This window comes from Cryptotermes secundus, unplaced genomic scaffold (assembly GCF_002891405.2).
Source record: "Cryptotermes secundus unplaced genomic scaffold, Csec_1.0 scaffold1981, whole genome shotgun sequence".
NCBI lineage: Eukaryota > Metazoa > Arthropoda > Insecta > Blattodea > Kalotermitidae > Cryptotermes > Cryptotermes secundus.
The window spans coordinates 1-11,410 of NW_019737105.1; the positions used below are offsets into that span (position 1 = coordinate 1).

The 11,410-nt window shown below is 37.2% G+C and overlaps 1 protein-coding gene across 8 annotated transcripts in view; it reads left to right on the forward strand.

Annotated features, from left to right (window-relative positions):
• The first annotated feature begins 1,576 nt into the window (after window positions 1-1,576).
• Window positions 1,577-11,410, forward strand: part of LOC111870226 (GPI ethanolamine phosphate transferase 1-like) — a 12,872-nt gene continuing 3,038 nt past the window's right edge. Inside the window, exons 1-5 of one of the 8 annotated variants that reach the window (XR_004513627.1) lie at window positions 2,050-3,235; window positions 3,799-4,033; window positions 5,031-5,162; window positions 5,854-6,065; window positions 8,342-9,393. Coding sequence is in view for 5 of the 8 variants with exons in the window: in XM_033753720.1 (XP_033609611.1) it covers window positions 7,794-7,945; window positions 8,342-8,960 (771 nt within the window). In the remaining 3 variants the exon portion in view is untranslated. The other 7 variants (XR_004513628.1, XR_004513626.1, XM_023862333.2 and 4 more) reach the window with 7 other exon arrangements.

Genomic DNA, 11,410 nt, shown 5'->3' on the forward strand with positions numbered 1-11,410 from the left:
TATTATTATTATTATCATTTATTATAATTTGGCATTCTATTTCTGTATTATTATATTCCTATTACTATTTAGTATTAGTATTAATATTAATCTTTGACTTGTCCCATATCATGTATAATGATTCATGGATGAAATAAAATTGAATTGAATTGAATTGATTACAAGATCTTCGTATACCTTTGGTTATCCATTTATTGGTGTATTTCTTTTTTTGTACACAAGGGAAAGCTGTTTTCTAAAGTTGTTAAGAAGGTATTATGAAATTTATTAAATTTCATATTAATGTTCTCTTGATCATACACTGCTTCCCAATTTTCATTTTGTAGTGCCCATTGGAAATATGATATGTTCTCATCATTGATATCCCTAAATGCTCTTGCATGGTCCCTTTTCTTTAACACCTGTAAATTTTCAAGTACTAAGATTTGTCCATCATGGTCTGAAAACCCATTTATTGTGGAATGGGTTTGAAATTTATTGAAGACATTCTTATCTAAGAAGAAATGATCTGTGAGTGTGACAGAAGTGGGACCTATTTTAGTCAGACAGTCAATTATTTGAGCTAGATTATAAGTATCTAATAAGGATTGTAACTGTATTTTTTATGGTTTTCATTAAGGGAATTTATATTTGTATCACCACAAATTATCAGTTCCAACTTAAGGCTTACTAAATATGAAAGTGTAGCATCCAGCTGCTTAATAAATTGGCTGATGTCCCCATCTGGTATTCTGTAGAGACATAAAATACCTAATTTCTTATTACTTATAATTATGTTCACCTCACAGGCTTCGACAACCTTCTCCCTACTTAACTTATTAAGATCTAGCTCTTCATATGTTATATTATTCTTAACTAATATACAAACTCCTCCATTTTTAGACATATTACATGAAAAACCTGTTGCCATTTTATATTTTGTCATGAAGAATATGGATAGCTCATCTGCACTCAAATGACGCTCACTAATACATAAAATATCAGGATTATTATATACATCATTTAAAAAAATAGCTAATTCTTATTTTTTATTTCTAATGCTTCTTATATTTTGATGATATATGACAAGAGAATTCTGCTGACTATTGTTTCCATTTTAAGTTATTCCCATAGAAAATCCTCACTTCTCGTATTTGGGATCTTCCAGCGTCTTCTAGGGGGAATAGTTTGTGACACTACAATGGCTATTCCCTGATCATCAGCTGAGATTATTGTTCCGTCGTCCTTCCATGTTAGACTAATCCGCATTCCAATTTGTATTTCCTGCAGCTGCATTTCAGTTTTTTTAATTAGTAGCATTACTAGCTTGTCTTTACCTGAGTTTCTTATATGTAGTCCATGACATGTAAAATCTTCTCTTTCTGGGTCTATGTGCATCATGTTGATGTTATGATTATGATGCCAGTTTATTCTTCCACCATTTTTTTTTTTCAAATTGACACTATACAAGTTTTGAGTTTGTTTCAATTAGAAACCAGTTTCTCTGTCCATTTAATTTTCTGGCTCTCGTCCTCCCTCTGAAATAGAGACATACTTTACTTTTGTATGCATATCCCGTTTGTTATCGTGTCCTGGAAAAGATTGGTTTAATGGGCATTTTGAACGCATATTCTCGACAATGTTTCTCATCATTAGTAGTTTCTTTGTTCATATTGCATTTTTAGTATCTGTATTTGGTATTTATTTCAAATCGCCAGTAGTTCTTGCCATTAAACCACAGTCCAGTCTTCTAGAAGCTCCTGCACGCAGGCTTGTTTTAATGGTTGCTGATGGTTTACGTGCTGATTCCTTTTTTGGGGCAGATGATTTATTTAAAGCGAATGCCTCACACTTCAGGTATGCAGCAGCAGAGAAGTTAGAACGTTATTGTGTTATAGTTAATGAACATAACCTAAATTTTTTGATAACTTGACTGGTTACAGGAGAGGGCAGCATGGTGCGTCTCTCATACCAGAGTACCAACAGAATCACACCCTGGACATGTGGCATTAATTGCTGGATTATATGAGGACCCATCTGCTGTAGCCAAGGTTATAAATTGTTGCGATGAGTGATTTTATTCTTATAATTTTTAATTAACTTTCTATGTCAGAATTGAGTGTGTCTTTAAAACAGGCTCACAGTTGCTTCAAGTAAGTTAGACTGGTTTAACTTAGGGTTAGTAATTTTAAATAGAACCTAAATTCTTGGACGGTTTATGAGGTTTGAATATACTGGAATTGCATGTTAGATGCAGTAACTGTTAATAAACTTCAAATCCTGTGACATGTGTACACAGTCAATATATTGTTAAGTCACTGCATTTTCTAGGTTGTGATTCCATATATTCCTATAGGTGGATACTAGGGTCATGGTATTTTGACCATGCAGGTTGGCATAGTCATTAGTTCTTTAATTGTGGATTAATTCAAAGGAACATGCTGCCTCAATCTAAAGGATTGAGGCAAGGTTGTCTGGGCAAGGCATGTTTCCCCAATCTCGTCGACCCAAAAGGGGACAGCAGCAGGTTCCTCCAAAACATTGGTAACCTTCTACAGTAATGTACTGTCAAATTCCAAAAGACCAAAATTCAAACATTCACCACTGTGACAACAATCTTACATTGTTGCCTACTGTTTACTGTGTGTAAAGAAAAAATATACTTGAAAAGTGTTGGATTCTAGGATGTAATATTGTTCATCTGGTAGAAGTTTAGCCATTTTTTGGAGGAATGTAGTGCCTATATGTTCAGGGTCAATGAGTAAGCCAAGCAAACAGTAGAAAATTTACTTGCTTGTTTACTTGTTCAGTTTACTTCTTGACCCTGAAGATGGAAGCAGCACATTCTTGTGAAATGTCAGTAAACTTTTAATGGAGTACATAGTGTCACATCTCAAAAGAGAGTTCTCCTCATAGTCACCAATCCGAGAAACTCAGATCTAACAAAGAGTACACTTTTGCCCAACAATTCTCCAGGAACAATCCAGAACATTCTTGAAATAGTATGTTTTATCTTTCATGTTACGCCCGTAAATACAGTCATACTGCAAGCCATTCACTGTATGGTTAAAAAAGAAAGTATTTATGGTTGTATGTTGTCTGTCCTTTTGTTTTATTACTTTTTATTCTTTATTTATGATATTTTATTTTTTCTAGGTTTGGAAAGACAATCCAGTAGAATTTGACTCTGTTTTCAATGAAAATTGGTACACATGGTCCTGGGGAAGTCCTGACATACTTCCCATGTTTGCCAAAGGTTTATTGTTTTAATATGTAATGTATCGAAGTACTTATCTTTATTTCTCTGAAGACATAAGATTAAGGTTATGTAAGGATGTAATCTTATGTAGTTTGGTAAAGAAGGAGTGAAGTTTTGGGTATCCCTAAGATGGAAGGAGCAGGTTTATGTCCAAAATGTTGATTTCTATCTACCAAACTACACGTTGCAGGAAACAGCAATTTTAATATCCACCACGGTGAGAACCTCAAATGTCACCCTTGAAGACTTCTTTAAATGTAACTCTGCCTACCCTTGCTGCAACATGTAAATGGCAGCAAGTCCCTGCAATTGCATTGTTACCTTATTTTTAGATCTTCCTTGGTATGTGGTAATAAATTTATAGTAATTTTTGGTAATAGAAATACCACAGGAGCATAATGTTGCCATTTGTGGATAAGAAGATGAAATGACTAACACAATCTAAGTGCAACTTAGAAGCATCTTACAGATGTAGTATGGCTGTTTCACCAAAGCAGCCTTCTATGTCTCAGAAGCATTGTTAGTTAACAGTGAGATAAACCTTTCATATTTTTGTTCAGGTGCAAGTGGAAACCATGTTTATATAGACATGTATGGCTTTGAAGTTGAAGATTACTCTGGAAGAAGATCCACAACAAGGCTTGATACATGGGTGTTCAGGAAGGTTGAGGAATTTCTGAACCGTGCCAAGACAGATGCTGTTCTTAATTAAAAACTTAATCAAGATAAAATTGTATTTTTCCTACATCTTCTTGGACTTGATACAGCTTTTCATACAGATAAACCATATTCAGTGTAAGTGTTACAGAAATGAATGTTTTGAGTCATACTCCAGTTACTTTGCCCTTTCAGCCTTTGGTATGTGTTAGATAGTAGATAGCTTGCAGGTTCCAAAGCTGTTGTGGGCGTGATGGTGATTCGGTCTTGCCAAAAATTAGTAGTTTGCCACTCCATGGGCAGTCACTGGTCTGTCGGTAAGTACAGTAAACTGCAAGTTATCCTGTATGCGGGCATCTGAAATGCTAATTCAGTGATCAAAAATTTCAAAGGAAATTGACCATGCTTATAAGTTACTCAAAAACATACTTGCAGTGTACATATATTCACCCTTCATTTAGTAGATCTTGCAGCCACCTGTAGCGCAGGTACCTGCCTTTCCTTGTGATGCAGTATAGAGTATATGATTTAAATCTGTCATCCATCAGTCCGCCTTGTTACCTAGAAAGACAACTATGTACTGTTGTATGTAATGTTGAACACTGGGTTCTAGTAGCACTCCTGTTATGGAAATATTATAAATTAACAATTTATTATTGTCCTTCCATGTATATATATAGATTTTGAGATTTTTATGGCAGTGAATGTTCAGATTTTGGTATTCTGGGTTGTGACACCTTATAGCCTTGTCGGCTGATACTGACATTTCAGAAAAATGCACAGGGACCAGTGAAGTCCTCTTGTGAACACAGTAATGAACATTCAGGTTCCATAAAATGCTGGGAAGCTCTTGAGTAGCTGCACAATTGAAAGCTTCTCAAGAAGGGCTCAATTTCATGTTGCCTACATTTTTGGAGCTGAAGCTGGAAACATTTCCCCCCCACAATATCAGTATCTGCCTGCAAGACTGCATCGTGACACAGTCAAGAAGACGAGATTCAGAAGACTTCTTCAGTCTGTTTTTGCCTCTGTCCCGTTTCCATTAAGTTTCACATTTTTTCCTATGATTGATATCTGTAGAACATATCTTTACAATTTTCCCCCTATATTTGCATTGTTTCTTGTTTTGAAACAGAGACTACGAGGAGAACATAAAGAGTTGTTGATGCAGGAATCGAGAGAATTGAGGAAATGATCGAAGAGTTTTATCAACATGACAGGAAGACAGGTTACATATTCACATCTGATCATGACATGACAGACTGGGGTGAGGAATGCATTATCTGCTTTCTATACAAGGTATCATTGTAAGAATTCAGGAATGGATAATCTCCTCAAATGTAAGGAAAACATAAATGCACCAAGGATGGCAGATCCTAAATTGGTAGATGTGCTGAAATACAACACTCTAAAAAAAATGACTAAATTGGATATTTTCTTCATCCTCAAGTATCATTTCCTTCTTCTCCCTGTCAATGGGCAAGAAGTCTCCAACCTTTTCTGTTTTCCCCACCACCTTTGCTTTTTGATCTTGTGCCAGCTCTTTCCTCTCTTCTTCCAATTTTTCAAATCTAGCTAACCTCTCTCTTTGTGGGTTATCCATTAGGTCTCTTTCCATAAAATTTGAGATATGGTGCCCATCTCGATGCCCTTGTTCTGTCCTTTCTGATTTATGGGGGTGGGTTATGACAGTGCTGTCAGTTTCAAGATTATGTAACATTGTGTGGTTCAGGAGGTTCTGGACTATTACCTGTATACTAATTCGAACTCCTCAAAACCTTTTAATTTTAATTTAGTCTCTTCATTATTCAGGAATCATCATATAATGTAATGCTCTGCATTCTGAACTTTAAGTAAATAACAGATAAGTAAACTGATGAATGTTTGTCAGCAGTTTCGATCTCGCACATTCCTTGAATTTATCCTGGAGGTGCTGGCAATTTTATGTGTGTTTGTAGATTCCCATGGAGCAGGTGATAAGAATGAGACAGACACACCCTTGGTTGCCTGGGGTACAGGTGTGACAGGACCCCGACTGACTACAAGCGCTGAACCTTCCTGTCCAGCTTCCTGGAGACTGGGACATTTGTCTCGCAGTGATGTTAGTCAGGTAGATGTTGCACCACTAATGGCAAGCCTGATCGGAGTCCCTGTGCCAGTAAATTATGCGGTGTGTCTTGGTTTCTTAATTGACTGAATGTTTTAATGGCTCTATATTTTTTTTCAGTTCATGTGTTACTTAATAATGCTCTCAGTATTGAGATTGTATAGTGTCAGATCATAAGATGATAGATGAATGATAAACTGGAAAAGATTTGGAAGGAATGAATATAGCCTAATCGAGGGTACTATCCAAGAATTTGCCTGGTGGGAATGAGGAAAATCACAAAAAGCTTCAGTTGGGGCGGCTGGTATACCAGCCAGATTAAGAGTGATCACCTTCCAAATACAAGTCTAGAACATTATCATGAGACCAGCCTGTTTGGTAGCAAATGTGTATTAATACTTTCCCTATCAGTGAACTGATCATATTTCTTCTTGGCCTGTTTTGGTTTGTGTGTAGAGGTCAGATTTCTATTGCATGTAATTTATATAGAGATATTCTAGAACCATACAAAATAATTGATTTTCAACATTTTCTGCTTCTGACTTTGGATGAAAGTCTGTCTTTGGTTATTCAGTTTTAATGAAACCAGCTGTGATATATGAATGTGAGCTGCATGCATGACTGAAAAGGACCAACTTATGTTGACTGAATTGTCATACTGAGGTTTTTTCCTTATGTGAACAGATCAGATGTCTTGACGTAAAAATGCTTTGTTCATTCATATACTGTTAAAGTCACGGTTGGCTTTGAAATAAATTTTGTTGGATATAAAAGAAGAATTGAAAGGAAAATAGAGGATATACTTGGAGAGGACCAGTTTGGATTTAGAAGAGGAAAAGGAACCAGGGATGCAATTGGGATGATGAGAATTATAGCAGAATGAACTTTGGAGATAGATGAAGAACTGTGTGCTTGCTTTATAGACTGGCAGAAGGCATTTGACCGTGTAAATTGGACCAAATTAATGCAGATCCTAAAGGAAACAAGTATCAATTGGCGTGAAAGAAGATTGATTACTAAATTGTACATGGATCAGAAAGTTAGAGTGCGACTGGACAGAGGCGAGACAAGTAGTGTGAAGATTGGAAGAGGAGTTTGACAAGGATGCTGTTTATCACCAATTTTGTTCAACTTGTACAGCAAATGCCTTACCAAGGAAGCTCTGGGTGGGCTCGGAGACTTCAAATTAGGAGGTCAAATTATTCAGACTGTGAAATATGCAGATGACCTTGTGTTAGTGGCTAAGGAAGAAACTGTGCTACAGGGTATGATAGATAGACTAATCGAAATTGGAAGGTGCTATGGCATGGAAATGAATGTGGAAAAAACAAAAGTAATGAAAATTTCGAGACAACCAACCCCAGTCACAATAAAGATAGACCAAAAACAACTGGAGAATGTGAAATGTTTTAAATATTTGGGTGACTTGTTAACAGATGATGGAAGGTGTACTTGTGAAATTAAATCTAGGATTGTCATGGCAAAAGCTGCATTTAGCACGAAGAAGAATCTTTTTACCAGCAAATTGGGACTTAAATGCTGGCCTGAAGGCGGTTGCCACTGTGTGTGACATGGGTGCCAACAATGTCAAGGCCTTGAAACTGTTGGGTGCTTCCAAAAGGAAACCACTCTTCAGATTTTGCAATCAAGAAATTGCAACAGTGTATGATCCTCCCCACCACCTGAAGTGCACCCGAAACCTTTTCCTGAAACATGATGTGCAGTTGAAGTCTGAGCATTTGGGCACCCAACTTCCTGTTGTTGCTAAGTGGGACCACATATTGAAACTGTATGAAATCGACAAACCCAGACGGTTCACCAGTTGTACAGGCTGACAGACACCCACCTGAACCCCACAGCAGAGAGCTCGATGAATGTGCGCTTGGCTGCACAGGTCATGAGCCATACTGTTGCAGCAAGCCTCAATGCTCTAGTGGCTACAGGTAAACACTATATGTTTCTATTATGAATGAAGTGACTAATAATGAGGACTAGTTTTCAAAGTTACTGCCTCAGAACCCAGTCGTAATCAAACAAATGTCATTATCATCTGATTTGAATTGACTTCTGAAACTGTATCAATATACAAGTTATGTAGAATATGTCACAAATACTGTTTTTAGGATAATTAAAAAATATTTGAAAAGCAGACGACACTATCAGTGATATGATTAAGGTGAATTAGGTGGCAAAGATTTTAATATGAGGAAGAATGTAATGAAATGTACAAGTTTTGTATAACATTAGTCCTTTGTAAAGTAATGTGTTATTTTCCAATGTAAAGAAACTGTAATTCACCACGTAAGGAGGCGCACTAACTTCTGTTTCCCCCCATTCAGGTGGTGCAGCAGCGAATACATGGCAACAGCTGTGTTTGTTGAGGAGGTTGGCAACCTCTTCGATAGTTTCAATGGTGGAACAAGTGTTGGCCGAAGGAAAACACTGCGTTGCCCACTCAGAGACAAGAGTCCCCATATAGAGCTCTGGAAAAAGGCAAGTATGGGGATAAAGAGTTGGATCTTCCTCAAGGATGGTAAACCCGCCTTTCTTCATCCTCCTCCTTCACAGAAAGGGTGGCTGATTGACATCACTGCTGCCCAGCATGTGTGGAAGACACTGAAAGAGGCAGGTTTTCAGCACCTTCACACCAAAAACCTGAATCAGGACCCCCTGGAGAACACATTTGGAGCTATTCATTTGAACTGTGGTTCAAACAATAACCCAACTGTGGGACAGTTTGTAGATGCCATGAAGACTAGCATCATCAATGGCCTTGCATTTAGAGGACTGGGGGAAACTAATTGTGAGGATGATGGTCTACTCTTCTGGATAATCTACAGTCACTTTTCAGGGCACCTGAAGCTGCTTCACGAAATCCTTCCACACGTCATGACAAGGAAACCCCTGCTACTGTGCCTGAGAGGTTCCATGTTGCTCAGCAAGTACAGATGGATATGAGTCCTGCAGTACCTGCTGGTGACATGGAAGTGTTCTCAGTAGCTTATGTCAGTGGTTCCATTGCCAGACAGGTGCTTCGCGGTGTCAGCTGTGATGTATGCAAGACATCTGAAATGCTGCTATCAGCCAATGTCTTCATATATTTCAAGGAGTGCAGTGATACAGAACAGTCTCTCACATATCCTTCTGAGAAGCTTGTGGAGACTGTTGGTACTGCTGTAACTCTGATGGAGTCTATAATGACAGAGGCTGCCCACTTGAATTCAGTGGAGCAGCATATCACAGCTGCCATCAATAGCACCATTGACTTCGAGTGGATTAGGTGTTCTGGCTGTTCGCTTCACCACCAAAGAATAGTAGATAGTATTGTGAGATGTCTCACATGAATTTACATTCCTTGATGGTGTAAGCGAAGAAACAGGTTGATGACTGAAGCAGCCAGGCAGAGGACCACAGAGAGGAAGATGAAGATACTGTCTCATTGGTAAGTCATTAGGAAAGTGATGCTTCTTCATTTTTCCCTTATAATGTCCTGCCCATACCAGCCCTGGAAATTGACAAAGCAGTTATGAAATCACTGGAAGAATATGAGTGCCAACTAGTCACATGAGCATCATTAAATGTTTCATAAGTTGGAGAAAGTATCCCTGGTGACAAGCAGTTGCAGTGCAGCAACAGAAACTACTGTGCAGCGAATGATAACATCGGCATCCACAGTTCAATTACACACAAGAAACCTACTTTGAACTTGAGCTCCATCTCTTTCCCGCTTTGCAAACATGTTGCAGTGAATGATAACATGGTCAACCACTGTTTGATTACATACATACATGAAACTTATTTTGAACTTGAGCTCCATCTCTTCCCCTCTTTGCAAACATGTTTCCTTCGTCTCAGAATATTAGAACTTCACTGGGTCAGAGTTCATTCTGACCTTTATCTTCAAGAAATTATATTTCAATCGAGTGTATGGGAAATTGTTTTCTGACACACATGGGTCTTGTTTATGTGTAGGTAAGAATGAAGAGGCATTACTTTATAATTGACTTGCAAAGTTCAGGTTATCCACCTCAGTGTGAAACTCTGAGAAGCAGAATCAGTATCAGGATTGAATGTGGGTAGGACTATGTATGTAATTTCTTTACCTATTTCATTTTCGTTACATTGTTATTCACTTCTGTTGTTATAGGTGTATTCCTTCTCTTGCTTTTGCCTGTACTGGACTGGAGAACACGAACATAAGATTTTCAATAGTAATTGCATTTCTTTACCATATAGTATTCATTTTTTCTATATAATCGTATCCAATACTGAAGTGGAAGTTGATGAGATACCAGATTGTCAGTATTCATTACCTTTTTTATTGTAAGATATGTTACTTTTGCCATATAATCCTTTCCGTTACTGAACCGGTATATGAATCGATACCAGGTTTTCAGTATTCATTACATTTTTTTGTAAGATGTGTTACTTTTGCCATATAATCCTTTCCATTACTGAACTGGTGAAGATGAATATATCAGATTTTCTTTTATCATTAAATGCAGTCTTAATCTTGTTGACGAGTGTATTTCACATTCTCGAATTCCATCATTCTAATGAATATAATAATAAATGGGAACATGAGTATTGTTTCTTACGATATATGATTTATAATACTTAAATGTAACCGAAAAACTGTGTTCTATATGGCTTTCAGGTGTAAGTTATGAGGAAATTATGAGGGTTAATATATGTATCTCTGATGGAAACAGATTTTTTTTTTAAAAATTTCCCCACCTTCAGCTTTCCTAAATACAAGTATTCCATGTATGTCACAGTTCACAATGTTCAGTGCCTTTGGTTAAAGAGGTGTTTCATGTGAAAGAAAGGGTATGACTTTCCAGAAACTGGTGACAAACTTTCTTCAGATAAATAATTTGCAACCTAATCTCTTGTACTCCAGAGCTACAGAGGATCATATTCCACTGTTATTTTTTTTTGGAAAGGGGGTGGGGGACCAAGTTTAATAGAACTTCACTCAAATCCAACCGAAAGAATATGGGTGAAGTGATATTAAACTTACTTATGCAGCTGAGCCCTTCTTGAGAAGCTGCCAATTCTGCAGCCACTCAAGAATTTTCCAACCTTTTGTAGAACCCTAAGCTTCATTACTGTGTTCACAAGAGCCCTCCACTGGTCCCTATCCTGAATTTTGAATTGAATTTATTTACATTCTATAAATCCTAAGCAGGTTAGTACATTTGGATACAGAACAAGTCAAAAGGTTACATACATAAGTACAGGCAATTTTAGCTTAAAAATTAATATAACTTAATTTTACATCATTCTCTATTTACATTGAAGTATTCATCTAAAGAGTAGAAGGAATGAGCATGTAGATAATTCTTTAACTCTGATTTAAACTTTTTAGTATCATTGCCCAAGTTTTTAATACTTTGTGGCAGATT